The sequence below is a fragment of the Centruroides vittatus genome, unplaced genomic scaffold (genome assembly GCF_030686945.1).
Source record: "Centruroides vittatus isolate TY-2023 unplaced genomic scaffold, ASM3068694v2 contig_459, whole genome shotgun sequence".
Taxonomy (NCBI): Eukaryota; Metazoa; Arthropoda; class Arachnida; order Scorpiones; family Buthidae; genus Centruroides; species Centruroides vittatus.
Genome location: NW_027122255.1, coordinates 118670 through 137345, shown reverse-complemented (window position 1 = coordinate 137345; position 18676 = coordinate 118670). Strand labels below are relative to the sequence as shown.

Genomic DNA, 18676 nt, shown 5'->3' with positions numbered 1-18676 from the left:
GGTAAATATCCAGGCATTCGCAGAAATTGATAAGAATTATTATCAGTAGTAGATTGTTTCTGTTCGTGGAATATTTTGTAGAATTAGATGATGTCTACTTACAAATTAAAAGTAAAAAATCCGTCTCAAAATCAAGTACAAGAATTTTTGTATAAATTAGAAGTTATACAAACAGAAAAACTGCAGATTTTGAATAATCAAAGAGTTGAAAAACGTAAAAATGTAAGTTATTTTCCATTATTTTCGTCTCGTTTAAAGTAAATTGATTCTGGTGCTTCAAATAATTTAATTCTCATTATATACATAAACACGCTACGTTTTAAATTAATTAAATTTAAAAATATACACAAATGACTATTAAAAAATATTAATTATTTTGCCTTCAGTTATTTTATATATTTTTTGAAATTTGTTAAAGATTTCTTTGATTAGGGGTCTTCAGGGATCTCGTGATTTATATAATTAATTTTTAACATTTTTAATTTAAATGAATATAATAAACAATAACAGACTGTTTTTAATTAACTTTTATAAATGTTTTAATATTAATAATATATTGTAAAGCTGTAACATTAAGCTAGGAAGTAATTAAACAAAGTAATATTTTATTATGATTCAGAGTATTTTATATATTTTCATATTAAAATATAGGTTAAACTAAGTAGAAATAAATAACTTCCTTAAATAATTTACATAATAAATTTCTTAATTAAAAAAAATTAACTGAAAGAAGATAACTTTGTTTACATATAATCCTTTAAAAATTTATCTGCAAATAAAATAAAATCAAGTTTAGATTTTTTAAAAATTATAATTAAATTATATATTATTAAAATAATCATATAGATGAATAGAATAGTCTTTTTTCTATAAATTTTATATTTCCTGCCTCAGTTTTATAGATCATATAGTAGAATTATGAATAATTTTATAGACTTTAATAAAATATTAATAACTAAATAATTATCAGGGCATATACTGCTAAATTATAATTAATGAATTATTATTATCGTTGTTTTTTTCTAATCGAAACCGGAACAAAATGAAAAATTTTTTAAATTATTATCCATAAAATGGGACGGAGGCATGTGATGATTCTTCTTCGATAATGATAAATGATGGTGACAAAATCTGTCTATATTTATATAGGCCTATATTAAATAAATATAGGTTTATATATTTTATTATAAGTCGTAAAGTTGTTTAGAAATTATTAAACTTTTTGCGTTAAAGTATACCTTTAATGTATATAAATCTATATTTTGTATAATAAATCATATATATCTGCAAATATAGGTTTATATATTTTATTATAAGCTGCAAAATTGTAATGATATAATTAAATTTTTCTCATTATACCTTTAATAGATGTCAATTTAAATACTTTAATGAATAAGATATGTAATAAGAGTTTAACTGTATTTGTTATCGAAGGATCTTTACTGCAGCTTATTAATTATAATTAACTACAAGTACATGCTTTCAAAGTTATAATGTATTGAGGATGTTCTTATAGTAATCAATAACGTGATGTCAAGTATCTCATTAATTAATGATTCATGACTTCTACATTAAACTTTTATTTATAATACTGTATTATTAATATATTTTTCCTCAATATATTTGTTTATATATATTTATTATATAAGAAATATTCGTTTAGAAGATTTGATAGACTCAAATTTAGATTTAAATTTTTTTAGTTTTTTTACAAAATTATGTATTTGCATTGGATTGATTTATATTCATGTTATTTATAGTATTATATAGGTCTTTCTATGCATAATGCGCCTGTAAAGCACGTAAACACGTGTCTGTAATAGAATGTATTAATAATATGCGCGTTTATATTATGCTGCATTGTACAGTATGGTATATACACATGTAGTACACATGTATACGTGTACAAACAATACATACATATACTTCCCTAAAGTACTCTCCTAAATCGCGTTACCCTCTCAAAGCGTTAATTGTAAACGGATATTTCCTATAAATATTAAATAGTAATTAAAATAGTTCTCTAAATGTACATTTTTCATTGAAAACGACATTGTTATTATCAAATTACATAATTTTCAAGCTCTAAAACTTAAATTTGTATGTAGACTTCATTACTATGAATAATTTTGATTGTTTTGAAGTAGGCCTAGTTTTAAGTAGGCTATTTTAGTCTAGGGAGGTTTTTGAGAGTTGACAAATGGTTTAGGTTAACCGTGGATGCACAAGACTAATTCTGACTATTAATGTACACGCTGACTGTTTTGTGTAATTTGGTATGCAATAGAAATCATTAATTCGGGATCAGAATAGTTCACGATTATCGAAAATGTTAGAAAACCGGGCGTATTTGTAGTTCGCAAAATTATATAAGATATATGCGATATAAAAAATTGCTGACATTTGCAGTAAATTATGTGCCAGCGCACGGTTTTAGCCTATATGCTTCTGATTTGTTTACTTGCGTTCATTAATCAGCCTGAAAATTAGACAATGCTTAACTATATAGTACTTTGTTATGATTGATTTCAAAACCAAACCTTAAAAAGCGTTAATGAATACGTTGTACAAAATCAACATTTACAATAATTTATGTGCATATAATAATTATTTTTCGGGAATGTACTCTACACATTCTATTCACAAAAACTCGCATGCTGAATATATGAGAAACCTGTTTTTAAGTGCAACTTGCAATATTCTGTAAATATGTTTACAACTACTTTGGCGATTGGGCACATATTAGGCACAGGATGCTGTAACAAAATGAGTAATTTGTTTCTTTTTTTATTATACCTTTCTCGATCCTACAGTGAACCTCCCATATGTATCAACTCCACGGTCTCATCTCCTACTTTCACTTGGATCACCGCGAGTCTTTAACATATCACATGTCCAAATGAATTTCGGCTCTATCAATGGTCAAGTGGAAAAGACTGCTAACCAACAGGCTAGTCCCGTAGAGTTTTCTGAGTTTTTTTTTTTTATGTGTTTAACATCTAAATAGTGACTAATTTCCCTTAGAAAGTTCTCCCGGGAGATACCATTCCTTGGCAATTTCTCGTGCAATTGTTGCATGTTCCTTCAATCCAAATGCTAGCATGTTGCAGGCCGGATTATCCTCGGACATTCCGGCCCATATTTACGCAGAATTTGTTTTACGCACGGGCAAATCCTACGTAAAAATACTTTACTATATACAATAAATATGTTATGACTTATAATTAACTGAAAAAATATAATATATAAAATAATATTAAGATGAAAATTATATTTTATATATGTTTTTCTGTTATTTGATTAATTAAATTGAAAATTTTTACTATGAAAAATATTGTAATAAATGTATAATATTTAATTTTTTTTAAATAATAAATTTCGAAATTATTTAAACTTAATTTTATTGTAGAAGCTGAAAAATTTAAGTTTAATTAAATGAAAAAATTATAAGATAAATAAAAATATATATTCTAAGCTATACAAGTTTATATTTTAATGTTCAATCTATTAACTTGAATTTTATTAAAATTATAATTATACATTCTTACTTTAATGTTGTTTTTATTGTAAATAACAGTTTAAACGAAAATAAATTACTGTATTATAAACTAAATTATTGAAATTTAGTTTATAATACTTGAAATTATTGAAGCGAAAAACTTTATAACAACGAATAACTGGTTATATATTGTAGAAATATAAAGAATTGATCTTCTACATTTCTATAGCAAATGAAAGGATAAGGAATTCTCAACCTTTTATCCTTTCATTTTGTGGATTAAACCTGTAAAATTTGAAGCAGATTTCATGTTTCTTGAATATAATCTGACTCTCACCCACTCCCATAATTCTTATACCCTCTCACATTTTCCTTTATTAACACAGTAATTATTATCTATAGAGGAACAACTTAACTTAGGAAACAGTAAAATTTGAAGAGGAGGAAGCAATGTCCCGTAACTAGCTTTTCATATGCGATGCGCAGGATTTTATTTTTGACTCTCTCTGTTTTTTGGAAAAAATGTAAAGAAACAAATACGATAGAAATGATAGGTTATTTTTTAACTTTAACAAAAAACAAAGTTATCGGATTTGGCCCTAAGGCGGAAAAATTTTAAATTTGAAAATAAAAAAATAATATCGATCATTTTTTTGGTAACCCCCATTTTAATGCCTCCCCTTTATCCTGGGTCCTGTCTATGCACCTGTTGCACCTGCCTAGTTATGGCACTAAGAGAAGAGGAAATCAGATTTACTGTTCATTACGAAGAATAAATTATGCTAAGAAGAAACTAGGATTAAAAGCTCAAGAATGATTTAATTTAAATAATAATAAAATTTGAATACTTATATTCAAATTTAATCGTTATTTTATTTAAATTTGGGATACTATTTATTGATTTTTACCTTTATTTTTATAATAAATTAAAATTTAAACGCTATAAATTTCTTTTTTATATTATTAATAGATTTATGAAATATTCTATTATGTATACATTCTTGTTTTTAAAAAATATATTCAATTTTCCTTATTTATAAATCATTAATTCACTGATTTTGAATTTTTTCTTCAACATCATGTTGTATATTATATAGTGGTTTGTTGTTTTTTTTTTGGTATTTATGTAATTTTTTTAAACTTGAAAAATTCTAAATATAGATTGTAAATAATTATATTAACAAAAGAAAGAGGGAAAATTAATATTCAGTAGAGTGTCACATCATTTATTTAACTGTTCTATTTATATATATCAATTTGCATTAATAAATAAGGTACAGTACAATATGGTTTATTTCATATATATGTCGCATACTAATTGTTTTGTATATTAATACATGTAAATGTTTAATCACTATATTATTATTTTATTATTTTCTTTTTATAATTTATCCTTATACTTAATGTATTTATACATAGTTAACTTAATTAGCAACTATACATAAGTAAACTAATACAAAATACACATTAAAACCATTTAAATCATTATTGAAATATAAAATTTAATAAATAATATGACTTTTTATCTACAAATAAACTTTTTATATGCAGAAAAACACAAAAAGAACACTTATTTAACATATAATTAATATATAACTGATTGCATAATATTTTAATTAGTGTATTGATAAGTAATTAGCTTATACAGAATGCCTTCAAATTGTGACAGAGATTTCTTTTTAATTTGAAATCTTGTCAAGGAAAATAAGATAAAAGGTTTTGTTTTTAGTTACAAAGGTGAATATTTTGGTATTTTATCAAAGTAGTTTATGCTGTAAAATATTCTGTACTATTTTTAAGTAATATCATATCATTTGACAAGATATTAATTAAATGTTTGCTTCAAAAATGTAAATTTCATGCTTAAAATTTGTATTACGATAAGCAAGAACAGTTAACTTTAATAAATTTTGTTAAGTTTTCAATAAATGTATAATTTTTCCCATGAATAACCTCATAAATTACACAGCTATTTGTAGTACAGGTTGTGTTAATAATCTTAATAAAGGCTCTTAAAAATTAAATGTCAAAGAATTCTTTTGAGTTTAGTATATAAAAAAATTATATTGATTATAAAGTAAAAAATTCATTTTCCATTTTTATAAAATAAATTGACATATAAATAACTTATGAATAATGCTTTATATTAGAAAAAAATATTTTTAAAGTATTATTTTTTCTAATATAAAAGTTAAAACAATAGTATTCCTTTCATAAAATTTTTTATAGATATTAATGTAATTTTAAAGGCAATAAATATAATTTTACCCGAAAAACTATTTTTTATATATATTATTAAGGCATATTGTTAAATAATATTAATATTAATTGGGGCGGAGAGTTAGCTAAGTCTCTTCTATATGACTTATAGAATTGAGTTCGTTCTCAAGATTTGATCGGTCGATATTCATTAAACTTTGCCACTTTACATAATATGAGACGAGGAAATTAAAAATGTACTAAAAATCCGGAATATTTGATTTTTATTATATTTTCAAAGCGGGGTTCATATTAGTAATTTAGATAAGATTCTTAAGAATTCTACCATACAATATTTCAAAACATATCCTGCAAAAAAGTAAAAGCTATCCTATGGAGGGCAGAATTAACGTTTTCGTGTCTCTTTGTCACTTCCATAAGTAACAATATTCCTTAATAATATATAAAAAATAGTTTTTAAAATAAAATTATATTTATTGCCTTTAAAATTACATTGATACACCACCTATAAGAATTTTTACAAAAAAATAATTTGATATTTTAAAACATTTGCTTCAGCCTACTTGGTCTTATGGAGTATCCATCCTGATCCTAATGGTTCTAGTTATCCTAATCTCTAGGATTTGATGATAATGTAGGAAATAAGATTTTAGGTTTATAAAGTGTTTTTACATTAATCTTATTTCGTAAAAAATTTCAATTAAAAATTAATTTTACAGTCTAAAGTTTATCATAAATTAATGCTTTATCATGTTATTACATAAATAGTCTTTTCTTTGTATATTTAAAAGTTTTGCTGAATGAATACACTATAATAAAAATGAATATTAAATATTTACAATTCGAAATAAAATATCTTCAAATTTGCCTTATAAAATAAATTATTAAAGATTTTTTTTTATAAATTAATATAATATAATATATATAAAATTATATTTAAAATTAATGTTTTCTAAACTTTTTTCATACTTTATTACTATTTATTAATGTAATAAAGGACTTTAACATTATCAAAAATACGACAAAACATTATGATCTATTTGATTGGGAAGCTTAGTTTCAAGGCTTATTCAAACTTTATAAATCTTAATAAAAAGTAATTATAATGCAGTTACGTATAAAATTTATTTTAAAATATACGAAATATTCTGTTTAGATTTAAAATATTTAAAATGCGTGTAGAACTATTTTAATTAAATAGAAAAAATAAAAACTAATTGTTTTATACATATTTATGAATCATTTATTATTACGTATTTGCATTACAATCAATAAATAAAAATTAATTAATCATAGAGGAAGACCTTTTTTCATATATTTAATAAAGGAGGATAAACTTCATTTTCCACCAGTCATTCATTTTAATTCGAAAAATTAATTTAAAAATAAAAAATAAATAAATAAACAAACATTTGACTTCATGCTTTTTATTTTGACCTATTTGTATTTTTGGAATGAAAGGGGAAGAAATTTAAATTTTTATTTTATTTTTTCAGGTCATAAACATCTCAATAATGCGTATAATCACTATAAAATGTATAATTATATTACAAAATTTCCATCGTTTAATTTGCTATGTTATTTATTAATTAATGTTTTTTTAAAAGTCAAATTATGAATATTTTTAATAAAGAAATCTTAAAAATTTATTTTGTTAATCATAAAATAATAAAGAAATTTTTATTTATTTTTTCTTTAAATTAAATTAAATGTTTCTATGTTTTAAACTGATTTATATATTTAATTATACCTTAATTTTTAAAGTTGTTTAAAGACCTATACGGTATTTAAATAAAATATTTTTACGCATAAAATAAATAGTGAAATATGTGAGTTTGTATATATTTATTAATGAATTTAAATATTTCATACACAAAAAAATATTTTATGAAATATATTAATTATAAAAAAATATTTGAAAAATTAAATATATAAAATAATATTTAAAATTGTATTTACTTGATTAAAATTATAAATAAATATTACATTTTTCTATAGATAAAAGTATTTAAATAAAAGGAAAAAACAAGCTATAAATATGTGTTTGATGTATCATTTGATGCTACTTGTATCTTAAAATAATTATACGAAAATATGTTCGATAATGTTTTCTAATTGACGTTTGTTTCTGCTCCAAAAATTCTTTAATGAGTCTGTATAGAATTTTTATAATGAAAGGAATCAAATTGCTTTACTTTCTCTTGTCACAGTTGAGATCTAAGGAAGAGAAACCAGTCGAACATCTCGATAAGTCAACAAGTTTCGATATGGATCTTGCAATAAATAGAACACGTCAATTTTATAAGATTTGCTATTTTAAATTGACTTTTACTCATCAATTTTTATGCTTTTTATGATAGAAACATTTATTTTTAAATATTCAAAAAACCATAATAAATATACAACTACGCTTGCTTTCAATATAGGAATGGAATTTACAGCTTCGTTACTGTAAAAATCTATAAAGTATGAATCACTAAACTTAAACTTTTATTGGTAACTTTATTTAGTTTTTTACGTTATAAAGTCTAAAATTCCGGTCTATATACCGCATAATAATAATTACAGAACGAAAAAGAGTTGTAAGCATATATGTCACTTTCTATTCATCTTCAACAGAATTAGGCTCCTTATATATCGTGTTAAATGGAGCAAAACGAAGTGAGAAAATGAGTATACAATAAAAATAGAGTTATAAGTGAATTTAAATATCGATATCACTCATAAAATATTATTAAATATATGTAATCTTTAACGGAAAACATGGGTATGACGCATCAACCTTCCTCATGGTGATCTCACGGAAGAGAAAAAAAGTCAACTTTTTATTTCCTTCTCCCCGATTTTCACTGAAGTTAGAATAATTACATGAATCAAACATGTTCCTCGTAAAAACTTTCGACGCCTTGATTCCGAAACATCTATGCGAACGACCGGCCACTCACCCACATCCACTAATTGAAAAATAGGACTTTCGCTCATCGCTAATCAACCAATGATGTCATAGTGATATCACAGACATCAGTGGGAGGTTGTTGAGAGCAAACCGGCTTTTAAACAGGAGAAAACATTGGTGAGTATCTTCCTCTATCATTCTATATTATTCAACAACATTAACTAGATTATGATACTATATTTATTCCTGTTATTAATAATAAGTAACTTTTTTTTATAAGCATTTATGCATATAAACTTAGATTATTATAAATTTATTTATTATATTTATACAATACATTGAATAAAATTTAAAAAAATAATTATAATTTAAGCAATTTATTTTATTTATAAGATAATATAATATGCATAAAAGAATATAAAAAATATGAATTTTATGAAAAATGTAATAAATACACTCTGAAATTAATGCATGAACACTTTAAAATTAAAGTTTTTAAAAAAAAAAATAACTTTAATTAGTCAAATAATTAACTTTTTAAATCATAAAACGTTTAATATACAGTAGCCTATAATGCATTATTATATTCTTATTTAAAAGCTCTGTTATATAAATATGTTTAGAAATTATCAATATAATAAATATTACTATTTTATTTAAAATTTTTAAAATTATATTATGAAAATTAAGTAAATAAATAATAATAATAATAATATACATACATATTATGTTGTTTTGTATACATATACATGCATGTATTGTACGTATAATTTAATCTAATACGTACATAATCTAATGTATGTATGTACATTAGATTATGCAGTACATATGTATATATGTACTGCATAAGTCTTTTATAATAATTATAGATAATTGTTTAGTAAATACTGTCATAAATTCTTGATAAATAATTATTGCATTTATATGTAAATATTTATGCAATTTATTAAGACTTTATAACAATATGTATCTGCAATTATTTATAATTATAAAATATTCTTCAAATTTTACGTTTTGAATCTACTTCGTTATTAATAAAGTTAAAAATTATTTTATAAATATCATATACTCTAAATTATTATTAAATTAATATATAATAATAATAATAACATATTAATTATTCCCAATTTTAAACATATTTAAATAATGATAATAATAATAATAATAATATTTCTTATTGTGATCTGTTATCCAAATAATCAAAAATTTGGAATACATGATTAAATAAATGAAAATTTAATATTTATAAATATTAAAAAATATATTGTTAAATATATTTAACAGATTTAACTAAAAAAAAACTTTAAAAAAGTTTTTGCACTTTCTGTAACAAGCCAATGATTTTTGTTGCATCATTAACTTGAGAAATGATAGAATCGAGCCAATTATTATATTCTCCAATGATTCAAAAAGTTTTATTTATAATAGAAAAAAACACAAAATTATTAGGAAAATAAGAGAATCTATCCAATTCTTTTATGCATCTTCTTAACTTAGTTTGTACGAAATAAAAATATATTCGTGATCATTCGAGCGATAAGAATCAATTTTCCGAACTTAAAAATTGAATGTGATTTATGAAAACCAAGATATGATTTTGTTTTGTTTATATAAAAATGGAGAAAAATCTTAGTACGGTTAGAACTAGACTGACCTTGGCCCGAGGGGTTAATGAACAGATAAAAGCGAACGGTTGAATACATTTGACCTATATATGGCCCACAATATATTATGCACCATATATAATATATACTATACGTCACGATTCTTTTCACATTCATTGAAAAGCATCTCTTGCGTGCATCCCATCCAAACCCTTGTAGTTCCTACTTCTCAGAGGAGAAAGAGAGAGAGCGTATTAGAATAATACACATTTATATTTTGTAGTAAGTAAATTTTTCTTATTTTATATACATATCCTTATAAGATTTTAACAGTTAAATTTATGAAATGTGATAATAAGGTTAATATCAGATTATAGTTTAAAGCCCTTTAAAGTAATAGTAGTGACAGGATATTTAAGTATAAGTGTTTTAAAAGGAAAAAAAAATTTAACGAATTCCGGAAACAATTTAAGTTTTTTAAACTATTGAATACTTTTAAACGATGTTATGCAACCCGTATTTTTATTTATTCTCCACCTTGATGATTCACATAAATGTATTACAACAATAAAGTAAGGTTAAAAAAAGAAATCTTGGATGTATCAGCAGGGGGTCTTTTAGACGTAATTAATTTAGGCTTTTACTATATTTAGCGCCTCTATCTATTAGAAACTCCTATACAAAAATATGCGCTTGTTGTGGTCCACTACTCGAAGTCTAGGATCTTTAATCTTGTATAATGTCGAGTATCGTACGATACAAATTTTCCTTTATATAAACTTATATAAAAAGGATTTTGCGAGTCTCCATTTCTTAGGTATTCTAGGTGGTTTTAGGTGTCAGATGTAGCCTACTGTACAGAAATGATCGAGCATTAGAAATTCTATATTATCTAGGATCCGATATATTAACCAGTATCAAGTATCGCGTCATAAGGATTACACTCTATAGCAGGGGTGGCCAACAAGTCGATCGCGATCGACCGGTCGATCGCCAAGCCAATTTTGGTCGATCGCTAGCGATGTCTTGACTTAATGTATTATATTTGTAACCGAACGCAACTGTATGCATGCAGTTATGACTCGACTCATAAGCAGTGAGTGCACTTCGTACTGAAACAGTGTATAAACATAGTATGTATTTCACACTTCCCCCTCCCCACTTAGACTATGCCTATGACAACAAGTCGATCGCGACACATTTTTCCGATAAAAAGTAGATCTTATGTGCACAAAAGTTGGCCACCCCTGCTCTATAGGATCAAGTCCCTTTTACACAAGTTTATCAAACTTTTATTAAAGGGACCAAATGAGTCCACATAGGCTTCAGGCAACGTAAAACCACCATTAGATATTAAATAAATTAAGGTTAAAATAAGATATCTTAGCCCTTACGAAATAAATATTCTACATTCATTTATTGATGATCACCACGAGAAATTTTTATTATTACTCATAACTGTACTTTAATAAATAAATCTATTTTTTTATTAGGAAATATATGTATTTATAATATAAGAGCATGTAGCAATTTTCTTCTTTTTAAATTATGCATTACTTTAAATAGTATATAATAAGAGTTGAAACCCTTGAATGAAGAAGATCTTAGCAATCTCCCTACTTGAAATAATGGTGTATAAGGATGATGGATGGATGTTTGAGAACTTCCTGCTCGAATATTTTCCGTAAATTTAGGATTTAGAATGATATTTTTGCTTTAAATATAGATTAAAAAATATATATTTTTATCTATTAATATCTGATAAATCTTTCAGTAAAAACAAGAAAAAATAAACTACTTTCTATTGATTATATTAAAGGAAGTAAGATGCAATTTTCTATATTTGTAAACATAATTTTTATATATTTCCATATTTGATATTTAAAATATCAATAAAAATGTAAAATATTTTTATAATTAATTTAATCTTAATTAAAATTACTTAAAGTATTTTTTCTTGATTAAAAAAATGGGCTAATTAGAGTGGTCATGCATTTAGAAAAATTATTTAACTTACTTTTTGTTTTATTTTTTATGCATTTTTTTTAAATAAATTTTTTTTTAAATTAAAATAAAATTATTTAAATTGTTAAATTTAAATAATTTTGTTGATATCAATTAGATTTTATTTCCACATTTATGCTATTAGTTTTTTAAATTGATTTTGCTATAATTTATTCGATTACTCTTAAGTTTTAATATTTTTTTATTAACTCGAAGATTATATAATTAATATTAAATTAATGAAGTTTTAAATATAAAAAATAATTAAAATTTCTTGAAATTTTGATGTTTTTTTTTATATTTAAAATCTCATTAATTTTTAAAGAATCAATTTTTGATTCTGGGGAATTTTCTTTATAAAAATATATTTTATTATTATTTATATAATTTATGCTTTATAATTTTAATTGATTTATTTAATATTCATAATTTTAATATAATAAATGGAACTTCATAACTTTTAATGTCCATCTTATGTAAGGTAGATAATAAAATTTACATTTCAATATCAAAATTGAGGTGGTAGGACATTTAGTAGGGGGCCCTTCAGCTTAAAGGGGTCTCCAAAATGTTAGTAAAAGACTTAAATTTTGGAAATCCCCTCTGACTGGATTTCTAATGTACTAGATGCAAGTCCTACTACGAAGGAGACTGTAGAGTCATTTAACTGAAGGACTTCAAAAAACATTTGTTACATATTATTCATTCCATGGCATTTCTTATGTATTAAGAAAAATTAATTTTTTATATCTTTTATTATTGTGTTCGGAAGAGCTGGAGTTCTGATCTTTATCTTGCCTCTCTCAGATCCTGGCAAATATCGTAGAATTATGAATATTTAGATTTATTCGATGACGTTCCATACATTTATTCTTAAATTACTGTTATTTAATAATGTCAATGTTTTTCAGTATAAGTTACTTGTATTAAATATAACGGTTAATATTTATTTTTTTAAATATTAATACAATAATTTACATATGAAGGATGTTTAATTATGCACATAATATAGCAGCTTCCAGATTCTTGCATGTTATACTAAATTAATGCAGAAGAATACTCAATATTTTTTTCTGAACTTTCGAAAAATAAATCCTACATTCACGAATACAAAAGAATTATATTTATATAAATAAATTGCTAGTAGATAATTTCAATTAATTTAAAATTAATTTTTTAAATTTATTAGTACCGAATTTATACTTACGCTAAGCAAAGTACAGCATAGGGCATCACTTTACAAGGCACCTTACACTGCCTAGGACAGTGATCCCCAACCCTATGCCCGCGGGCACCATAGCGCCCGCCGATCGTTTTACGTGTGCCCGCCGCTGTGAAACCACGATAAAAATAAAAATATTTCGGTTTTCAATAAAATGCTATGTAAAAGTTTTTTCGTTTTTAATGATTAACCACTCAAAAGTAGAAATGGCGTCCAACACAGATAAAAGCACAAAGCGAAATGCGACCGATCTCTCTTTCCCCTCGCGCCAAATCTTCACCAACCAAATTTCCCATATCTGAAATGAAATAAACCGGTCCGTTCCGAATATCATAAAATCAAAGTACAGATTACGACTTGCAGATTACGACTTAGACACCTTGACGATTGCTTACGAGCAGGAATATCATCATACTCTCCTAATTACGAAGCAATGGCCAATGAAATGCAATGCCAAAAATCACATTTACTTTCAGATTTATATTTTTTATAAAGAATTTTTATACTCTGTAGATTTTGTATGCATTGTTTAGTAATTACTTGTTTTGTAAAAATTATTGTTAATAGTCTTGTGTATGTTTTATTACATTTTTGGAATTAAATGTTATCTGTACATTCTGTGTATGTATTATTAACTATGTCCAAGTATAAATTCACCTCGAAAAAATAAATGGTGCCCGCCGTCCGGCCGGTATTCTAGAATGTGCTCTTAGGTACAAAAAGGTTGGGGACCCCTGGCCTAGGACCTCTCACGCTCATATATTCCCATTTACTGGATGGAAGGGCATCTTATATGCTATAGCTTATAGCCACAATAAATCTAAATGCAATCCTGAAATATATTCAATTTTAATTAATTATTTATTTATATTAAATTCAAAAACTAATTTATTAATTTTGATTAAAATATTGTATAAAAAATTCTATTAAATATTATTAATCCGTAAACATAGTTGTGATATAGGCAGAAGAACCTAGGTTTCTGCTTAGGCCATTGCACTTTTAGAAGCCCCAGACACACGTATGTATATCCTATTTGTCAATACTTCTGTCTTGGTCCAGTACACAGAATTCTGTACTAGTAGGATCCTAGATCTCGTACAATATCGTATCGTGGTTATGTAAGCTTAATATTACATAAAGTTATATAAAAGGGAGTTGTAAGTTCATGCTTGCTTAGGGCTTCCTTAATAAACACAATTAAAATGCTTAGTAAGTTCACAATGTGAGGATCGGGGCATGGCTTTCAAGCTTGGTCGAACTCATTGAGGGTCATATCCATGAGTGATGGGCACAATTATAGTGCCTTAATGTGTTGGTGCCTCAAGTTAGTTAATTCAATCCAATTTTTAAACTTTAAAATTATTCATTAAAAATTTTCTTATATAATGTTTTACGTTTTATAATAAAAATATTTTATTTTTATTTCTAATTATTTTCTCCTGTGTTAATTTAAATGGTTTTATTTTGATATTCTAAATTTGATTACAATCGTAAATAAATAAATGTATAAAAATAATTTAAAATATTATATAAGTTAATTAAATATAAAATTTTTTATAAATTTAATAAAATTTTAAAATATTTCATTAATAATAATAATAATAAAAGCAAATTATAAGACAGGATGTAACCTTATTTTAATTAATATTTATATAAAAATACAAAGGAAATAAATTACAAGTAAATTATTAAAAAATATAAACAATAATATATTATAAAATGTTAAAAAATAAAATAAAAAAACACATTAAATAAATAAATTTATATATATAATATTTATTTTAAACATACAGAAATACTTTAATAAATTTAAAAAAGATGACTTTGAAAGGTCAGGAATCTTTTAAGTATTAAGAAAAAATGAATAAAAAAAAAACACGTGTAAAACTTTTTAATGAATAGAGAATTGTTTAACTAATTATATATATTTTAAATGTTTTTTAACTTTGAAAAAGATAAAAGGTAAGTATCAAAGTATAACATAAACTCCTTCTTTACGCTATGTAAACCTTTTAAAAGACTTAACAAAGTTAAAAAGGTTTTATATACCTGACATGTTCTGATTCCAGTAAATATTTTGTATTATTTCGAATTATTTTCTTTTATTTGTTACGTTTATTATAGCGTAACGTGGTGACACGAACAATAAAATATCCTGTTATATTTTTCTTTTATATACACCCTTAACTAATGATGATGTCTCATTACTCTAAACACGAAAAAAATTTAATTTTTATAATATTTTAATTAAATAAATTAATTTTTTTTGTATAATATGATAATTTATTATATTTACAAAGCATATCATATATTTATAAAGCGATAAATTATATTATTTTTCAGCTTTATCATCATGTTTCATCGCGCTTGTTTTTGTGGTGTAACTGTATTACCTCCTATCAAGGTGCGTTCTTTCCATTTTATAACTCTACACTCCCTTATTGTGACTTTTTATTCAGCTTTTATAACTCATAAAAAATGTTTTAAAATCTATTAAATATATTTTTATAACTATTAAAAGTGCATAATGTCGAGTAGTGCATTAATTAAACTGGGTCATGTTTTACTTCTGTTTCTAAAGGTTATTGTAATTAAAATTCGATTGCAATATTTTAATACATTTTTTTAGTTAAAAAACTGTTTTAAAATTAAATTAATTCAATTGTTATTATTTTAAATTATTTACTTTATTATTAATTTTTAAATCGTACCGGAAGATGGCGGGATGATTCAAAATTGATAAAGATTTTAAAAAGTATATAAAAAGCAGCCTTGTATTGAGAAATAATTATTTATATTTTATTAAATTGTTTAAGTAGAGTATTTTTCAAGTGATATTTATGTTAATGGATGAAATAAAATATATTTATAAAAATAGATATTAAAAATTGTATCTACTAACTATCGACGATAGATGGCGACAAAATACAATTATTTAGTTTTTTTTTTACTTATTTTACTTTTTTCTTTTGTATTTATTTAAGTAAATAAATACATAAAGTAACTTTATATTTAATAAACTAAATAAAGAATAATTTTTAATAAGTTATATTATTATAATTGTAAAACATTAAAATTTATTTAGTAGTCTATTGTATGTGTTTACAATGCAAGTTTTTAAAAAAATTATTCAATTATTAAACACAAAATCCTGAACTCTTTAAGATATTATTATCATCTTTCGTCAGAATTTTTAAAAATAATAATTTTGGAATAAATTATTAAAAATGTAATACAATTTGCTGCAAAATATGATTACAGAACGTGTTAAATGACGTCATTTTACAGATGCTGAAAATTTGAAAAATACTTCAGAAATGTTAAAGTAATAATTCCAATTTTAAAAATAATGTGAAATAAATTACTATCAATATAGTTTATCGTGTACAATTATCTATTTACGTATATAGTTGTATATACAATTAACCTCACAGGAAAAAATTTGTTTCGCTAACTTTAATTAAAGTTTATTTCATATGTTATAAATGCACACGTCCATAAAATATTCTCATTAAATTATAATCAATCAATCATCCAAGAAATTTATTTATTTTTTTATAAATTACAATTATTTAAGTTAAACATATATATATGTTTAACTTAAATAATGTTGCAATATATATACAGTATGTATATTACACATATAAATGCTATCTATCATTTTGCAGTCATTTTGAATTTTATTTTCATAAAAATTGTTATGAAATTTTCGATTTATACAAATTAATCATCGAAATTTTATATGTAAAAGTTGATTAGAAATCTTATAATTATATATAATTAGGTTTATAGATATTTCGTAAAAATTGATAAAAAGAATTCTTTCGTGTGGAAAATTGGTATACTTGGCCCACTTATTATATATTATTAAAGGAAAAACCGGAGAGATCCTAATAGAAATATGATTAAATGCATTTTATTTTATAAAAATAAAATATAAAATATATCAAATTTTCGGAAATTTTCCAGATATAAGATAATTTTGCAATTATTCAATATGGCGTCTACAAAATTTGATTATAGTAAATTATTGAAAACCTATAGAAAAAAGTTAAAGAAAAAGAAATAAAAAATAATAAAAATCTAGAATATTTATCAACTGTTTTGTTTTTATAGGAAATAGGATAAAATAAATAAGATTTAGGTCAAAGAAAGTTTAAGTTTAATCGTCTCAATTTATGCATTTTAAAGAGTAATTTAAATAAGTAATTCAAATTTATTATTATTATTATTAATAATAATTTAAAGTTTATAATTATTTACGATTATCATATAAAAATGGATTAATCTTTTTTTTTAAATCTATTAACTCTTTAAGTCTATACATTTAACTTAGGTCTAGAAGATAAGAATTTTTGATATTTAGGGTTGGGCAACTTCAGCTGGAGAGAATTTAAGTTTGACCCCCCTCGTGACATTCCATAGACTGTACTGTCTCAGACTAGACGAGTTTCTTGGCATCCAAAATTTTACTAATTTTTTTCCTTATGAGAGTGTCACTAAATAACCTAAATCAATGAATCGTACTATAAAACTTTAATGTAATGACAACTGAGCCATTGACAGTGATTAACCCAAACATGTTTTATTTTTTAATAACCCAATGGAGTCTGAAAAGGGGAAATAATACCAAAAATGTTATTCTATAATAAAATTTCACAAAATTTTGATATGTTTTAGTTTTATCCTATCAGTCTCTTCCTTTTAAGATAAATATTCTTTGTTTACGTTGGTCTTGTTTTCTACTGATACATATATATATATAGACAAGTGTACGAGACACATTAACAAATGATTTACAATAATTTGTTAATATATATCTTTAAAGCCGGATTTTATAGATATAATTATATTGTTAATAATTAATTGCATATTTTTTATACTATAAACTTATTTAGTTTTATAATACATACACAAAACCATAATTTATTTATTTATTTTTATAATAAAACTGAAATAATTAGAAAGTATTAAAAACAATAAAAATATTAAATATTATCTAATATTTATTTATAGAAAGAAGACTAATTTAAAAGAGATAATAAATATATTTTTTTGTCATATTATCGTCTATATATACAGGCCTATATATAGATGATAATATGACAAAAAAATATATATATATATAATATTGTCATATATATATATATTATATATATATATATAGATAGATGATAATATATATAGTTATGATTAGGGATGACAATAGGTCCATTCCTAATCATAAC

General features: G+C 23.4%; 1 protein-coding gene across 1 annotated transcript in view; it reads left to right on the top strand.

Moving 5' to 3' along the window:
- The first annotated feature begins 205 nt into the window (after positions 1-205).
- The window catches only part of LOC136977411 (protein FAM107B-like), a 42059-nt gene continuing 23588 nt past the window's right edge, over positions 206-18676 (top strand). The window contains exons 1-2 of the mRNA XM_067272880.1: positions 206-222; positions 15792-15852. Coding sequence (XP_067128981.1) covers positions 15802-15852 — 51 coding nt within the window. The 5' untranslated portion in view covers positions 206-222; positions 15792-15801. The remainder of the gene's footprint in view (positions 223-15791; positions 15853-18676) is intronic.